Below are 17,997 nucleotides of genomic sequence, written 5' to 3'. Positions count from 1 at the left end.
TGTATCCCCCCTCCTGATTTCTGGGACTTAAGGAACTGAAAGAATTAGGTCCCTTCTGGGAATCGGGAAGAATTGCGCTGTTCCTGACGCTGGACCAAATTCCAGATCTGAATGATCTCTTCGGTTTCCCGGGTTTCGGGGTTTTAATTTTTGGAAAAAGATGTTTTGACTTCGGCTTCTCCAAAAATCACCAGGCAGAGTCCTGGTTCCGACAAAACCCCTTTTATTAAACAAATGTGAATTCCTCCCATTAACCTTCATCAAAAGCCTGGGAAACAGTCTTTCAAAGGCGAATTTATGACCACAGACCTTATCTGGCTTGGAAAGCTGCCCTGTAAATCTTTTCCGAACGCCGTGCTGTGCAAGGAAAGACTTGGCACAGAGTCTCTGGGATTCACGGACAGATCTTCACACTCCTGAAATGAACGAACAAACGGACAGATTGTTTCCTGCAAAAGCCCCCCCCCCTTTCGCTCCTCTTTTATTTCCTACGGGAGGGGGCCACTCACCGTCCACCTGTGGCTTTACTCCCGAGTCGACCCTGATTTCTGAGCTGTTCTTGTCTTTTGGAAGCTCTGCGCATGCGCACACTGGGAACAGGCTCCAGCTGTTCCTCTGCCTCACTGCTGTCTCGCTCCGGAGGCAGCTGAGAACTACCAGCCGGCCTTGGCCCCATCTCCGCCTCCGACGGAGACCCCTCGTCCGAGCCTTCCCCAGACTCCAGGACACGTTCCTCCCCAACCTCTTCACTGTCTGACTCTGCGGCCGGATCCGCTGGGCCACAACCAAAGAATTGGAGTCCTTGAATGTCACTTATTTGCAAGCTCTCCAAACCATGGCAATTTTAAGATTTGCGGACCTCAACTCCCAGAATTCCCCAGCCAGCCAGCATGGCTGGCTGGGGAATTCTAAGAGTTGAAGTCCTCAAATCTTAAAGTTGCACAATTTGTACATCCTTGGCTTCCTGGATTTCGACAGCAGCACAGTGGGAAAAGTCTAGAGTTCACTCACTTTCTTGACGCAAACTTTCAAAATAAGCTCCTTGCAAAAAGCTTCATCTTGGCTCCTGGGGCCTTATTATCTCTGGCGTTGGTGACTCCTTGACCTCCACTTTCTAACTCACAGCCGTTCTTGACTTCCCAGAAGTGGACACTGGCCTAATTAAAACAAACCGAGAAGGCATCTCTGGGGCGTTGAGACCCGGTCTCTAAGTGGGTGCTGGGGATCACCCCTACGTGGAATGTGAGCATAATATCCTTTTCCGTAAGGAACGAATAAGATTTTTTAGTTCCACCACAAAACCGCGCTCGACTAAAGCGCGCTCGACGAAACCACGTACCTGACGTCATCACAGCACGACGAAAACAGCACGCTGTGAGCGGTAAAGCTAAAATTAACGTGTAAACCTAAACCTAACCCCCCCAAACCTAACCCTAAACCTAACCCTAAACCTAAACCTTAACCTAATGCTAAACCTAGCGCCAACCCTTAACCTAACCCTAACCCTAACCCTAACGCTTAACGTAACCCTAACCCTAACCCTAACCCTTAACCTAACCCTAAACCTAAACCTAACCCTTATCTTTACATGAATCGGCTTGCTTTAAAAGCGCTTTTTAAAGCGCCCTTTTTTCTCCGCAGTCGTCGTTGTCGCGCTGCTGATGACGTCAGCGACGCGCTTTAATCGGGTGCGCTTTAGTGGACCGTGGTTTTGTTGTGCCACAGATTTTTTTACATTGCAAAACTCGTTGCGTTGCAACCTTCAAAACTCAAGCGGCGTTGAGGTGGGCAATCTTCGTCCTTCAGACCAGTCACTGGGATGGAAACGGAACTGGGATGAAATGTGTTCCAGGCATTGACTTACAACCTGTTGTGGCCCACCAGCTGCCAGCAGAGCTGGCGACAAACTCGGACGATGAGGAGGTTGGGGAAGACCTTGCGCCAGTTTTGGTGTTTGGGGAAGGCTCTGGTGGACGCTCAGCGTCGGACGCAGAGACAGAGCCAGGCCCCGTCCGGCATTTCCCAGCCACCAGAGAGGCAGCTGCCTTTGGAGGCTGAGATGAGCGAGGAGGAAGAACAGCTGTGCGTTCCAGATGCGCGTATGTGCAGAACGGTTAGGAGAGGAGAACAACGGGGGACAAGGAGTCGGCTCGGGAAGCAAGGCACACGTGGATGCTTTATGGCCCCCTCCCTGGCTGGGGAAATAGCAATAGCAATAGCAGTTAGACTTATATACCGTTCCTCATCTTCCTCATCAGCCACCTCCAGACCTGGGGGCTCTTGATGCTTCATCTGAAGGCTGACGGACAGCCCAGGGTCTGCCCCCCTCTCTGCCAGCTCCATTCCCTCTTCCCCCTCGGAGCTCTCAGGTTGCCCTGAGGCTGACCCGGATTCCCACGCCTCCTCCTCCTCTGATTCGGCTGCCGCGTCCAACAGGCCACTACAACTGTATTTTCAAGTTAGCCACAGCAGAAGGCAGGGGAAGCCACCCATCCTCCTGCCTTCTCAACCTCGTGAAAAACCTGCTGGTTTGTTAAGTGCATTTGCAGCGAACCAGAGATGCTTTGACAGAGGCTCCCTTGGTGAAGGTGTTGGAGCTGCTGTTCTGAGCATTTTTTTTTTAACCCAATGGGGAAATGCCAGGTGCTAAATAGTCCAGGATAACAAGATTTCCCCCCCACACACACGCCATTTTCCCACCCCCGAGATTAGTCTCTTCTTATCCAAAAATAAGGCAGCTCTCTGGGGGAATCTGGACTGGGAACTTGCAAACAAGCATGGGATGTGAAAATAAATCATGTCACCTTGCGCATGCTTCAACGGTCATAAGTGTGAAAAATGGCCATTCTTTTCAATGCCGTTGTAATTTTGAATGGTCACTACTAAGAATGGAGGCCTTTGAACTCTGGTGCTGGAGAAGAAGACTCCTGCATTGAGTCCCTTGGACTGCAAGGCCATCCAACCGGTTAGTCCTAGAGGAGATCAACCCCGACTGCTCTTTAGAAGATCCTGAAGAGGAAACTCAAAGACTTTGGCCACCTGATGAGAAGGAAGAAGGACTCCCTGGAGAAGAGCCTCATGCTGGGAACGATGGAGGGCAGAAGAAGAAGGACTACAAGGCCATCCAACCGGTCAGTCCTAGAGGAGATCAACCCTGGCTGCTCTTTAGAAGGCCAGATCCTGAAGAGGAAACTCAAAGACTTTGGCCACCTGATGAGAAGGAAGAAGGACTCCTTGGAGAAGAGCCTCATGCTGGGAACGATGGAGGGCAGAAGAAGAAGAAGGGGACGGCAGAGAAGGAGGGGGCTGGATGGAGTCACCAAAGCAGTCGGCCTGATCTTCAATGGACTCCGGAGGATGCTAGAGGACAGGAAGGCCTGTTGGAACCTGGTCCATGGGGTCACCATGGGTCGGACACGACTTCCCAACGAACAACAACAATAGATGTAAAATATATTTATTGATATAAAACTACCAATTTGCCTCGGTGGCTCTGACTCCACTTTGCAGACGTGCTGAGCAATTCCCGGACAGTCCCCGCATTTATTTCCTTGCCTTCAGGGAAAAAAATGCGATAAAAGGGTTGAAAGATTGAGCCGCCGGCTGATGCGCCGTTGTGCCTTCCCTGCGCCACTTGCCGGCTGCAGCAGGACCGTGGCGCGTGGCTGAAGCCAGACTGAAGAGCACAGCGTTTCTTTAAATAGCAGGGAGCGAGCCAGAAGGCTTTTTTAAAAAAGGAAACCGTCTCCCTTGTGATCCCTTTGAAGGTGATTTTGAGGTGGTTTAACTTTGGTTCCTGTTTTTTGTTTTTCCCAGGGAAAACAAGAATTGTCCCCTTACTTAAAAGGAGCGTTTTCGGCTCCTGGGGTGGAGAAAACCACCCGATTTAAGGTGGTGTTCAGAACATCAACTTCATTCATTACTGAATTTGCTCAAAGTAAAAAAGAGAATATATAGAGCGTAGGGTTGTATTTTGGGGTCTTTCTTTGTGTGCTCCCTGTTTTGGTGATTTTCTTGCAGACGTTTCATGACCCAGTTAGGTAACATGATCAGTTCTAGAAAGGAGTGGGGTTGGTCCAGGAGGAGGAGGAGAAGAAAGGAGGAGGAGGAGGAGGAAGATTATGGGGTCCTTGGTGCTCTCTGAGCTTGGCTGTTTTCTCGCAGGCGTTTCATGACCAAATTAAGTAACATCATCAGTGCTAGAAAGGAATGGCGTTGGTGCATGAGGAGGAGGAGGAGGAGGAGGAAGGAGAAGGAGGAAGATTATGGGGGCCTTGGTGCTCTCTGAGCTTGGCTGTTTTCTCGCAGGCGTTTTATGACCCAATTAAGTAACATCATCAGTGCTAGAAAGGAAAGGGGTTGGTGCATGAGGAGGAGGAGGAGGAGGAAGGAGAAGGAGGAAGATTATGGGGTCCTTGGTGCTCTCTGAGCTTGGTGGTTTTCTTGCAAACGTTCCATGACCCAACTAGGTAACGCCATCAGTGCTACGCAGGAGGGAGATGAGGAAGAGGAAGAGAATTGTGGAATTGCACTGGGTGAGGTTTTTTTGAAAACTTATCACCCATCTAGGGAACATCACCAGTGCTAGAAGGGAGAGGGATATGCAAGGAGGAGGAGGAGGAGGAGGAGGAGGAGGAGGAGGAGGAAGAAGAAGATTATTATGGGGTCCTTGGTGCTCTCTGAGCTTGGCTGTTTTCTCGCAGGCGTTTTATGACCCAATTAAGTAACATCATCAGTGCTAGAAAGGAATGGCGTTGGTGCATGAGGAGGAGGAGGAGGAGGAGGAGGAGGAGGAGGAGGAGGAGGAGGAGGAAGAGGAAGATTATGGGGGCCTTGGTGCTCTCTGAGCTTGGCTGTTTTCTCGCAGGCATTTCATGACCAAATTAAGTAACATCATCAGTGCTAGAAAGGAATGGCGTTGGTGCATGAGGAGGAGGAGGAGGAGGAGGAGGAGGAGGAGGAGGAGGAGGAGGAGGAGGAGGAAGACTATGAGGTCCTTGATGCTTTCTGAGCTTTTTGATTTTTCATGACCCAGCTATGTAGCGAAGAAATCCCTAAAGATGAAAATGCGATTAAAAAAAAAATTAGATTGTGCAGAGATGAGTAGATTAACACTAGCAATTAAAGGAAAGGAAGAATCTGATGATTATAGTATATATGGGGGTTATTTTATCATTAGTTAGGAAGTGAACAGGGATAAAAAAGTATACAATTAAATAATTTAGGAAGAGAAACTTTATAACAGGAGATATGTTAATTATTTTATCATTAGGAAATGAACAGGGATAAAAAGTATAATTAATTTAGGAAGAGAAACAGGAGATATACGTTGTGACGTTAAAATAAGAACAGATGTATATAAAGAATTTGGTGGTAAGCTATAACTATTATGATAGGAAAACAATTTGTACTCAGACGCAGTGGGGAAATTCAATTTTTTTTCCTACCGGTTCTGTGGGTGTGGCAGGGGAAGGATACTGCAAAATCCCCATTCCCTCCCCATTCTGGAGCTCGCTAGAGGTGGCATTTGCCAGTTCTCCCAACTACTCAAAATTTCTGCTACCGGTTCTCCTGCTGAATTTCACCCCTGCTCAGGCGACCCACTGATTGAGGGAGGGAAGGAAGGAAGGAGGGAAGGAAGGAAGGAAGGAAGGAGGGAGGGAGGGAGGGAAGGAAGGAGGGAAGGAAGGAAGGAGGGAAGGAAGGAAGAAGGGAGGGAAGGAAGGAAGAAGGGAGGGAAGGAAGGAGGGAGGGATGGAAGAAGGGAGGGAAGGAAAGAGGGAGGGAAGGAAGGAAGGAGGGAGGGAAGGAAGGAAGAAGGGAGGGAAGGAAGGAGGGAAGGAAGGAAGAAGGGAGGGAAGGAAGGAAGGAAGCTTAAATACGTGGCTGCGTTCAGGATAACTCACACCCACGGGAGACGCACAGTTTCCACACAGTAGGAAGTCCACAACACTCTGACTTCCTTTTCTTTAAACTTAAATCATACCCCAAAAACTTCCTCTGCCAAGATAAACAGGATGAAGGTAAACATAGACCTTGATGGAGAAAAACCACAATTTATTTGCAAGCAAAATATAAGATGCCTGAGCGAGTCTCTTGTCATTCTTCTCCCCTCCTTCCAGGCGGAAGATTCACCTGTCTACTCTGTCGATTGCGGTGAAATTGGACAAAAATAAATAAAAATGAAACGGCATCCGGATTTCTGCTGGGCGCTCAGCCTCCTAACCGTAAGCATCCCTTTCCTTCTGCAGATGTCTGCCTAGCAGGGGCTGGGGAGGATGGGTGCTGAGATCTGCCTGCCTTTAAGAAGAGATTGGACCATTTCATTTGTCTGAAATGGTATCGGGTTTCCTGCCTGAGCAGGGGGTTGGACTAGATGACCTCCAGGGCCCCTTCCGACTCCTGTTTATTCTATTCTGCCTTGCAAGAGGGTCTCGGGGGGCTCTTAGGAAGCAAATGGCTGGAGGAACCTTTATCCTACAGTGGTGATTTTTCAAGCCTGGCCGCTTTAAGGGGGGGGGGGCGGCGGACTTCCACTCCCAGGCTGGCCGGGGAATTCTGGGAGTTGAAGTCCATCCCTCTGAAAGCAGAGCCCCAAAGGGTGCAGCCTGTGGTGGGTTGGTGATCGTCTGAATCAAAGCGGAGTCAATTGGGGGAAGTGAGTTAAGTTCAGGAGGAGGATTCAGCCTCTGATATGGGCCACGTTGCTCTCTCGGCCTAGCAGTATCTTTGTTATTTCAGCTTTCCAAATTCCTTCCTCCTTCCCTCCTTCCCTCCTTCCTTCCCTGCTTCCATCCTTTCCTTTTATCTCTCCTTCCTTCCCTTCTCCCTCCTGCCTGTCTGCCTTCCCTCTTTCCCTCCTTATTTTCTTCTCTCTCTCTCTCTTTCTCTCTTTCTTTCTTTCTTCCCTCCCTATTTTCTCCTTTTTCTTTCTTTCTCCCTCCCTTCCTCTTTTCTCTTCTTCCTTCTTTTCTCCCTCCCTCCCTTCTGCCTCTCTGCCTTCCCTTCCCCCTCCCCTATTTTCTTATTCTTTTTCTTCTTTCTCTGTCTTTCTTTTTCTTTCTTCCCTCTTTTCTCCCTTTCTCTTTTCTTGCCTTCCTTCCTTTCTCCTCTTCCTTCCCCCTCATCCCTCCCTTATTTTCTTCTTTTCTTTTCTTTCTTTCATTTCTTCTTCTTTTCCTTCCTATTTTATCCTTTTTCTTTTCTCTCCTTTCTTTTCTTTCCTTCCTATTTTTCTCCTTTTTCTTTCTTTCTCCCTTCCTTCCCTTTCTCTCCTTCCTTCTTTTCTCCCTCCCTTCTTCCTCTCTGCCCTTCCCTCCTTACCTATTTTCTTCTTCTTTTCTATCTTCTCTCTACTTTCTTTTTACTTTCTTCCCTATTTTCTCCCTTTCTCTTTTCTTGCCTTCCTTCCTTTCTCCTCTTCCTTCCTTCCTCCCTCCCTCCCTCTTGTCTGTCTGCCTTCCCTCTTTCCCTCCTTATTTTCTCTCCCTGTCTTTCTTTCTTCTCTCCCTATTTTCTCCTTTTTCTTTCTCCCTCCATTCCTCTTTTCTCTCCTTCCTTCTTTTCTCCCTCCCTCCCTTCTGCGTCTCTGCCTTCCCTCCTTCCCTATTTTCTTATTCTTTTTCTTCTTTCTTTCCCTTTCTTTCTCCCCTCTTTTCTCCCTTTCTCTTTTCTTGCCTTCCTTCCTTCCATTCTCCTCTTCTTTCCTTTCTTCCTTCCTCCCTCCCTCCCTCTTGCCTGTCTGCCTTCCCTCCCTATTTTTTTTCTTTCTTTCTTTCTTCCCTATTTTCTCATTTTCCCTTTTTCTTTCTTTCCTTCCTTGCTTCTTCCCCCCTATTTTCTTGTTGTCTTTTTTCTTTCTTTCATTCATTCCTCCCTCCCCTCTATTTTGTCCTTCCTTCCCCACTTTTCCTTCCTTCCTTCCTTCCTTCCTTCCTTCCTTCCTTCCTACCTACAGACCTACCTATTTTATTATGTCTATATTTCTTCCCTCCCTCCCTATTTTCTCCTTTTCTTTCTTTCTTTCTTCCCTCCCTCCCTCCCTCCCTATTTTCTTCCCCTTTTCTTTGTCTTTCATTCACTCCTCCCTCCCTATGTTGTCCTTCCTTCCCCACTTTTTCTTCCTCCCTCCCATTTGCCCTGAAGATGCTTAGACAACTCACAGGCATCAGAAGGTTTCTGCTGACTGGGGCGGATGGAGCTATCATTCATGGGGGTGATGGCTTAGATGAATCGTCCCTCCGGAAAGATTGAAACACAAATAGGTTTGGAATTTCAGCTCTGTCAACACTCGCCCCAAAATTACAGTGCGGAGGCTTATCAAAGTAAACTTTCCCGTCTTATGACTCAGTTAAAAAAAACTACTCCCAAAAATGTGGAATCCCAGAGCAGAGGCCTCAAAACGTGGCCACTTCAATTCCCAGAATTCCTCATCCAGCGTGGAAGTGCGAAAAACATGACATGAAAAAAACCTCCCTTTTTTCAATGCTATTGTAACTTTGGATCGTCGCTAAATGAACGGTTGCAAGTTCAGTTCAGTTCAGTTTATTGTATTTATATGCCGCCCTTTTCCCCCGAAGGGGACTCAGGGCGGCTCACAACTCAAACCAGGGAAGGGGGATACAGACAAAAAGTTTAAAAAACAAAGCATAACAATACATAATTTAAAACACAACAGTCAAGTTGAGGATTAACTGTACCAGCATTAACCTAGAACTAGGGAGAAATTTCCTGACAGTTAGAACAATTAACCAGTGGAACAGAAGTTGCCACCAGAAGTTGTGAATGCCCCAACACTGGAAGTCTTTAAGAAGATGTTGAGATAACCATTTGTCTGAAGAGGTGTAGGGTTTCCTGCCTGAGCAGGGGGTTGGACTAGAAGTCCTCCAAGGTCCCTTCCAACTCTTGTTATTCTGTTCTATCTCAGGTAGTTGGATTTTGATTCCTGCTCCATAGCAAGGGGTAAGACGGGGGGGGGGGTGATAATAGTCCCTTTAAATTCCAGCATCGTCCCCAAATTTAGCCTTCGCTGCAGGAGTCTCTGAATCACAGTATTTCCTAGCATGGCATGTTTGCCTACATTGGCAAGATCTGAGTCAATGACAGTGGGAAATTAGCAATAGCAATAGCAGTTAGACTTATATACCGCTTCATAGGGCTTTCAGCCCTCTCTAACCGGTTTACAGAGTCAGCATATTGCCCCCACAGTCTGGGTCCTCATTTCATCCACCTCGGAAGGATGGAAGGCTGAGTCAACCCTGAGCCGGTGAGATTTGAACAGCCGAACTGCAGAACTGCAGTCAGCTGAAGTAGCCTGCAGTGCTGCATTTAACCACTGTGCTACCTCGGCACCCACTAAGAACATGGGCTGCTAATTTGCCTTCTCATTTCAGGTGGTACCTTCCTCAATAGCAGTAACTGTGAGAGGGATCTTGGAGTCCTAGTGGACAACCACTTAAATAGGAGCCAGCCGTGTGCAGTGGCTGCCAAAAAAGCCAACACAGTTCTAGGCTGCATCAACAGAGGGAGAGAATCAAGATCAAGCGAAGCGTTAATACCACTTTATAAGGCCTTGGTAAGGCCACACTTGGAATACGGCATCCAGTTTTGGTCACCCCGATGTAGAAAAGATGCAGAGACTCTAGAAAGAGTGCAGAGAAGAGCAAGAAAGAGGATTAGGGGACTGGAGGCTAAAACATATGAAGAACAGTTGCAGGAACTGGGTATGTCTAGTTTAATGAAAAGAAGGACCAAGGGAGACATGATAGCAGCCTTCTAATATCTCAGGGGTTGCCACAAAGAAGAGGGAGTCAAGCTATTCTCCAAGGCACCTGAGGGCAGAACAAGAAGCAATGGGTGGAAACTAATCAAGGAGAGAAGCAACTTAGAAATAAGAAGAAATTTCCTGACAGAACAATTAATCAGTGGAACAACTTGCCACCATAAGTTGTGGGTGCCCATCCCTGGGGAGTATTTTAAGCAGAGATCGGACAATCATTTGTCTGAAATGGCATAGGGTCTCCTACTTGTGCATGGGGTTGGACTAGAGGACCTCCAAAGTCCCTTCCAGCTCTATTCTGAACTGAATTGGGTATATATCTCTAGTTTGTGATTTGTACCCAAGTTCTGAAGTTGTGGGTGCCCCCATCCCTGGAGGATTTGAAGAAGAGGCTGGACAACTATTATGTCTGAAATGGGATCGGTTCTCCTGCTTGAGCCGCGGGTTGGACTAGAAGACCTCCAAGGTCCCTTCCAACTCTGGGATCCTGGGATTCAGAGGCATGATCCAAAACTGATGGGGAGGACTCTGGCCTTATTTGCCATTGTGCTGAGCAGAATTTTGCAACCACCGCCAGGAGTTTATTTAAAATAATGTTTTTTTATTTTGATTTTCATTTTCATACACTCACATGTATACTGTGCATAACCAACACCATACAGCATTAAAGAGCCGAGGTGGCACAGTGGTTAGGGTGCAGTACTGCAGGCCACTTCAGCTGACTGTTATCTGCAGTTCAGCGGTTCTAATCTCACCGGCTCAAGGTTGACTCAGCCTTCCATCCTTCCGAGGTGGGTGAAATGAGGACCCAGACTGTGGGGGCGATATGCTGACTCTGTAAACCGCTTAGAGAGGGCTGAAAGCCCTATGAAGCGGTATATAAGTCTAACTGCTATTGCTATTGCTATTGCTATTGCTATTAAACAATAATTACATCAGTTCCTCTTGTCAACAATGCCCCAGAAAATAGAAACCCAATATACCTCTTCCACTCTCCATACACCTCTTTCTTCCACCACCCTCCAACTTTCTATCTTCCCTCCATCATCCCCCTCTACCCTACTTCCCCTCTACCACTCCTTTCTCCACATCCACTCCCCCCTTCCTCCTCACCTTCCCCCCCCCTCTCTCCCATCCCTCTCTGCCCACCTTTCTTCTTTCCTCCTCCTCCTCCCCTTGGTGTATTTCCACTATATGTCAATATACTTGGCTTATCCTATTTTTAAAGAGAAATTAAAGAAGAACAGTATACATGTGAAGTCACATTACATTAAGATCTAACACATCGTATCTAACCTAATATATATCCCTCCCTTCCGCCACCCGACCCCCCCGACCCCCCACCTCCTTCCTCCCCCCCCCCCCGACTTCCCAAAACCCGTACACGGTATAGATTTTTAACAAAATATATTGAGAAAAAAGAAATAAAAAAAAATTAGTAACATCTCTACATTGATCTTAGCTTCTTCTTGCTCAGCTAACTTTAAATAATTTAAATCATTCCTGATCTTAAGCATAGGCTATCTGGAATTTCTTAGTCCCGTATTTATTTTGTATATAGTCAATCCATTTTTTCCAGTCTCATTTATATCTCTCATTTGAATGATCTTTAAGATATGCCGATAGTTTAGCCATCTCGGCTAAATTTGTGACTTTCAATGTCCATTCTTGGATTGTAGGCAAGTCTTCCTTCTTCCAGTATTGCGCCACCAACAGTCTTGCTGCCGTTATTAAGTGCAGAATCAAGTTAGTCTCTACCGCTGTAAAGTCAGTACTTATACCTAGCAAAAATAACTGAGGAGTAAACTTTATCCTTCTTTTAAAGATATTTTGCATAATCCACCATATTTTTATCCAAAATGCCTTAACCTTTTGGCAGGTCCACCATATATGGAAATAGGTAGCATCGAGAGAACCACATCTCCAACATTTGGGTTGTAAATTCGGACACATAGAAGCCAGCTTTTTAGGATCTAAATCCCATCTATGGAACATCTTGTAAAAATTTTCTCTCAGGTTTTGAGCTTGTGTAAATTTCACGTTTCTTACCCAAGTTTTTCCCCATGTATCCAACATTATTGGCTCTTCAATATTTTGAGCCCACTTTACCATACAATCTTTAACTAACTCTGTTTCCGAAATCTGTCTGTATTATTAATACATTATATATCCAGGAGTTTATTTAGGGAATCAGGCTGAATGGCAAAGTTCATTCTTCCACGTCTAAAGGATGGCATCTCATCAAGCTTTGCAGAGGCTCAGCGAGGCTCCTTGGCGGCTTGTTAGCGCGCTGAGGTTCAGCATCGATCGGGGAGTTCAATTCCCCAACGTTCAGCTCGGGAGTATTTGCCGGGCGAGGAAAGGATGGGTTGGGGCTGAGATGCTTTCGCAAGCAACCATCAGCAAGACATCCCCAAGGGGCTTTTTTTTAAAAAACAGGCCAGACTGGATTTTAGTTTTTCCTTTGAAGACGTTTCCCTTCTCGCCCAGGAAGCTTCTTCCGTTCTGGCTGAACGGTGGAGAATGGACGGAAGGATTCCGCCAGAACAGAAGAAGCTTCTTGGGCGAGAAGGGAAACGTCTTCAAAGGAAAAACAACTAAGTCCAGTTGTCTTTGGATCAAGCAGCCGAGGTGGCACAGTGGTTAGGGTGCAGCACTGCAGGCCACTTCAGCTGACTGCTAGTTCTGCAGTTCGGCGGTTCAAATCTCACCAGCTCAGGGTTGACTCAGCCTTCCATCCTTCCAAGGTGGGTAAAATGAGGACCCGGATTGTTGTTGGGGGCAATATATGCTGACTCTGTAAACCGCTTAGAGAGGGCTGAAAGCCCTATGAAGCGGTATATAAGTCCAACTGCTATATAAGTCTAACTGCTGAGCAGCTTTGGGGCAGCCGTGATGTGAAATAAATCACCCTTTGGCCCACTTCTTTTTCCGGACAGGACTAGAGGGCAGATCCAGAAATGAGACTCCCAGCTGTGCTCAGAGAACATTGTGGAGTATCCCTGGAGGCTTTCAAGAAGAGACTGGACTGCCCTCTGTCCGAAATGGTGCAGGGACTCTTGCCTGGGCAGGGGGTTGGACTAGATGACCTCCAAGGTCCCTTCCAACTCTGTTAATCTGTATTCTGTATCACTGGAAGCTATCAAGAAGAGACTGGACTGCCCTCTGTCAGAAATGGTGCAGGGACTCTTGCCTGGGCAGGGGGTTGGACTAGATGACCTCCAAAGTCCCTTCCAACTCTGTTAATCTGTATCACTGGAGGCTTTCAAGAAGAGACTGGACTGCCATCGGTCATAAATGGAGTAGGGTCTCCTGCTTGGGTGGGGGGTTGGACTAGATGGCCTCCAAGGTCCCTTCCATCTCTGTGACTCTGTTAAAGTTCGGTTGCAACCCATGGGGGCTGCATTCACATAACACCCTAAACTTAGCTCTCGTGTTAAATCTTGGAGTTTGCGGGGGGTTTTTTTTTTTGAGGTTTCTTGGGCTGTTTAAATCTAAAAGTGCTACTGTATATTTGTTTGTGCTCGGGAAAATGTGTTGGGAAAATGGGTTAATTCAATACCCATGCAAAGGGAGGGAGGGAGGAAGGAGCAAAGGAAGGGAGGGAGGGAAGGAAGGAGGGGAGGGGAAGAAGAAGGGAGGGAAGGTGGGAAGGAAGGAAGGGGAAGGAGGGAGGGAGGAGAAAGATGAAGGGGAGGGGGAGAACAGAGGAAAGGGGAAGAAAAGAAGGAGGGAGAGATGGACAGAAGGGGGAGATGGAGGGAAGGAGGGAGGGGAGGAGGAGAAGGAGGGAGGGAAGGTGGGAAGGAAGGAAGGGGAAGGAGGGTGGGGGGAGGAGAAAGATGGAGGGAAGGGGAAGAACAGAGGAAAGTGAAAGTAAGGTGGAGGGAAGGAAGGAGGGGAGGAGGAGAAGGAGGGAGGGAAGGTGGGAAGGAAGGAAGGGAAGAAAAGAGGGAGGGAGGGAGAAAGCAATAGCAATAGCAATAGCAGTAGACTTATATACCGCTTCATAGGCCTTTCAGGCCTCTCTAAGTGGTTTACAGAGAGTCAGCATATTGCCCCCAACAATCCGGGTCCTCATTTTACCCACCTCGGAAGGATGGAAGGCTGAGTCAACCCTGAGCCGGTGAGATTTGAACCGCTGACCTGCTGATCTAGCAGTAGCCTGCAGTGCTGCATTTAACCACTGCGCCACCTTGGCGGAAGGTGCAGAAAGGGAAAGCAGGGAGGGAAGGAAGGTGAAAGAGGGAGGGAAAGGGAAGGAGAGAGGAAAGGAGAAGAAAAGAGAGAGGGAGGTATGGATTTACAGAAGGAGGGAGAGGGAAGGAGGGAAGGAAAGGAAGAAAAGAGGGAGAAAGGGGAAGGAGGGAGGGAAAGGGAAGGAGAGAGGAAAGGGGGAGAAGGAAGGAAGGGAAGAAAAGAGGGAGGGAGACAGACAGAAGGAGGGAGAGAGGGAAGGAAGGCACTTAGTTTCATCAAATGCATCACCCAGAGAACCATTTGCAAGTTTCGAGGAAGTACAGAAACACAGAAGGGTGGAAGGGCCCTCAGAGGTCTTCTAGTCCAGCCCCCTGCCCAAACCTTACTCCATTGTTCTTGAAAACAGAATGTTTTTGGAGGCACGCAATCCTTCGGTTCTGCTTCAGGAAAAAAGGAACAGCCCTTCGTTGCAGTGAATCGGGCAGGGCGGAGTGAAAAAATACCCTGGATAGTTTCTGCAGAACAGAGAAATCTTTTTACTTCTCTTCCCCCCCCCCTAACTTTTGGTCTCCTCTCTGCTCTGCCATCTTTAGGCCCTGTGTTGCCACCCGGCGTGGGCTCAGGCCTGTGGGGACCGGGAGTATCGGGGTGCGGACGGCCGCTGTGCCCTCTGCGAAGTCTGTCCAGCCGGAGAAGAGCCCGACAGGGTGAGTAAATGGCCTCCACGGAGGATCTCCCTTCCCACAGCGTGACGTTTTCCATATCAGTGCTTTAGGGGTCCGTGGGAACTCAGAAAGTGGGTCGATTGGACTAAATCGGTGTTTCTCAGCCTTGGCCCCTTCAGGATTTGGGGACTTCAGCTCCCAGAATTCATGCTGACTGGGGAATTCTGGGAGTAACTTCAATACCCAAATGAAGGGGCAGGGGAAGAGAAGGAAGGAAGGAAAGGGAGGAAGGAAGGGAAGAAAGGAAGGGAGGGGTAGGGGGAAGGAAGGGAGGGTGGAAAGGGAGGGAGGAAGGAAGGAAGGGAGGGTAGGGGCAAGGAAGGAAAGGAGCAATAGCAATAGCAGTAGACTTATATACCGCTTCATAGGCCTTTCAGGCCTCTCTAAGCGGTTTACAGAGAGTCAGCATATTGCCCCCAACAATCTGGGTCCTCATTTTACCCACCTCGGAAGGATGGAAGGCTGAGTCAACCCTGAGCCAGTGAGATTTGAACCGCTGACCTGCTGATCTAGCAGTAGCCTGCAGTGCTGCATTTAACCACTGCGCCACCTTGGAGGAAGGGAAGAAAGGAAGGGAGGGTAGGGGGAAGGAAGGGAGGAAGGAAAGGGAGGAAGGAAGGAAGGGAGGGTAGGGACAAGGAAGGAAGGAAGGGAAGGGAATGGAGGAAGGAAAGGGAGGAAGGAAGGAAGGGAAGAAAGGAAGGGAGGGTAGGGGGAAGGAAGGAAGGAAGGGAAGGGAGGAAGGAAAGGGAGGAAGGAAGGAAGGAAGAAAGGAAGGAAGGAAGGGAGGGTAGGGACAAGGAAGGAAGGGAAGGGAATGGAGGAAGGAAAGGAAGGAAGGAAGGGAAGAAAGGAAGGGAGGGTAGGGGGAAGGAAGGAAGGAAGGGAAGGGAAGGGAGGAAGGAAAGGGAGGAAGGGAAGGGAAGAAAGGAAGGGAGGGAGGAAGGGAGGGGGAGGGAGGGAAGAAAGGAAGGAAGGGAAGAAAGGAAGGGAGGGTAGGGGCAAGGAAGGAAGGGAAGGGAAGGGAGGAAGGAAAGGGAGAAAGGGAGGGAGGGAGGGAGGAAGGGAAGAAAGGAAGGGGAGAAAGGGATCAAGGAGGGGAAAGAAAAGTGGGGAAAGAAAAGTGGGGAAAGAAAAGTGGGGAAAGAAAGACAAAACAGGGAAGGAGGAATGAATGAAAGAAAGAAAAAAGACAAGGAAGGAAAGTTATTCATGACAATTCTACCATCATTGTGAGTTTGGAGAGGGGGGGATATTTGGTTCACGTAATAATGAAACGTTCACGAAACTGGCGCGGAAGACCGAAAGGCCAGGCCCCTTCTATATAAACAGAGAACCAACCCCTCCTCCTTCCAGCACTGATGAAGTTACCTAGTTGGGTCATGAAACGTCTGCAAGAAAACAACCAAGCTCAGAGACCCCCCAAGGATGCCGCGATATTGAAGCCTAACTCCTGAAAGGGTTCGAGGGGCTCCTTGTCCCAGGAGAAGGGATGATGTTCCTTTTGAAGCAATGCTTTCGTTTCATTCCCCCTCTAGAAATGCGGCTATGGCTCTGGATTAGGAATGGCCTGCAGGCCCTGTTTGGCTGGTTCCTTCTCTTCCACCCCCGGCCTGGAATTCTGCTCCTTGCACACTTCTTGTGAGGCCAAGAAGAGGCTCCATATCCACGTCGGAACGGCGACTGCGGACACCTGGTGCGGCCCCTGTTTACCTGGGTAATTCCTCACCTGTGCTTTTTCCTTTCTGATTCTATAGCAATAGCAGTTGGACTTATATACCGCTTCATAGGGCTTTCAGCCCTCTCTAAGCGGTTTACAGAGTCAGCATATCGCCCCCCACAGTCTGGGTCCTCATTTCACCCACCTCGGAAGGATGGAAGGCTGAGTCAACCTTTGAGCCGGTGAGATTTGAACAGCCGAACTGCAGATAACAGTCAGCTGAAGTGGCCTGCAGTACTGCACCCTAACCACTGCGCCACCTCGGCTCATTCTCCTGGAAGGTGTGTCTTCTCCTGTCTCCAAACAACCCCAGGACGGGAAGGGTCTCTTTGAGAAATGTAGGAGGTGGCGTAGAACAATCCACCTGGAGGACGGACACCTGGTCAGGGATGTCAATCTTCACCAAGGGAACAACTGGGCAGATGTTCCGGTCTGTGGATGTTGATTTTGAGCAGGGGTATTCAGCCTTGGCAACCTTAGGGCCTGTGCACTTCAACTCCCAGAATTCCCCAGGAGCAGGGCTGGCTGGGGGATTCTGGGAGTCGACGTCCCACAAGTCCTCAAGGTTGCCGAGGTTCCATGCATCTGGTTTAGAGAATTCCTCCTCTCCAGATGGGCTCCGGAGTCTTGAAAGTTGAATCCAAAACCCTGTTTAATGACCACAATTGAGCTGAAAATGTCTCTTGCTGAGCCAGACAGTTTTAAAGAGAGTTTTGCCTCATTTTACAACCTTTCTTGCCACAGTTGTTAAGAGAACCGCTGCCGTTGTTAAGTTAGTAACACCGTCGTTAAGTGAATCGGGATTTCCCCCATTGACTTTGCAAAAGGGGAGCATATAACCCTGAGATGCTTCAAGGGTCATAAATATGAGTCAGTTGCCAACCATCGAAATTACGATCACACGAACATGGGGATGTTGCAAAGGTCATAAGTGTGAAACGTGGACGTAAGTCTTTTTTTTCAGTGCCGGTGGTCACTAAACAAATCGTTGTAAGTCGAAGACCAACTGTAGGCCTATTCCAGGCCATGGAAGGGCAGGAAGGTGATATCCAGCATCTTGGCTGAACCATTGAAAAAGTCACACGGTTGTGCAGGAAATTGAAAAGCCGGATCTGATGATCGCTGGCTAAAGAATGAAGGGCAAAAATAGTGGCAATTATTCCAGATTTTTATGTTTTAGGAGCTTTATTGTTTCCTAATGGATTTGGGAAAAGAAAAAACCAAATCAAAAATCGAAGCTTTTCTCCAGTTACAAAATACAGAACGTAAAACTGGGATCCAAAGATAGCAAGGCCATTGAGGATAATTTGATTAAGAACCATCCTATATAACATTTTCAGATTTTATTTAACTGTTCAGAGCTGGCTTTGGAGAAAGGGTGCGTGCGGGTCCAAAAATACAGATAGTCCTCAACTTATGACCACAGTGGAGCCCAAAACGTCCGTTGCTAATTAACATTTTGCTAATCCCCATTTTACGATCCTTTTTTCCCACCGTTGTTAAGTGAATCGCTGCAGTCGTAAAAATTTAGGAACTGGCCCAATTTACGAGTGTCACGACTTACGAACTGAAAT

General features: G+C 48.1%; 1 protein-coding gene across 1 annotated transcript in view; it reads left to right on the top strand.

Moving 5' to 3' along the window:
• RELT (RELT TNF receptor) overlaps positions 1–17,997 on the top strand; it is a 71,789-nt gene that overhangs the window by 38,510 nt on the left and 15,282 nt on the right. The window contains exons 2-3 of the mRNA XM_032219691.1: positions 14,572–14,685; positions 16,242–16,420. Coding sequence (XP_032075582.1) covers positions 14,572–14,685; positions 16,242–16,420 — 293 coding nt within the window. The remainder of the gene's footprint in view (positions 1–14,571; positions 14,686–16,241; positions 16,421–17,997) is intronic.

This window comes from Thamnophis elegans, chromosome 6 (assembly GCF_009769535.1).
Source record: "Thamnophis elegans isolate rThaEle1 chromosome 6, rThaEle1.pri, whole genome shotgun sequence".
Classification (NCBI taxonomy): domain Eukaryota; kingdom Metazoa; phylum Chordata; class Lepidosauria; order Squamata; family Colubridae; genus Thamnophis; species Thamnophis elegans.
This window is presented reverse-complemented; position numbering and strand designations above follow the sequence as displayed.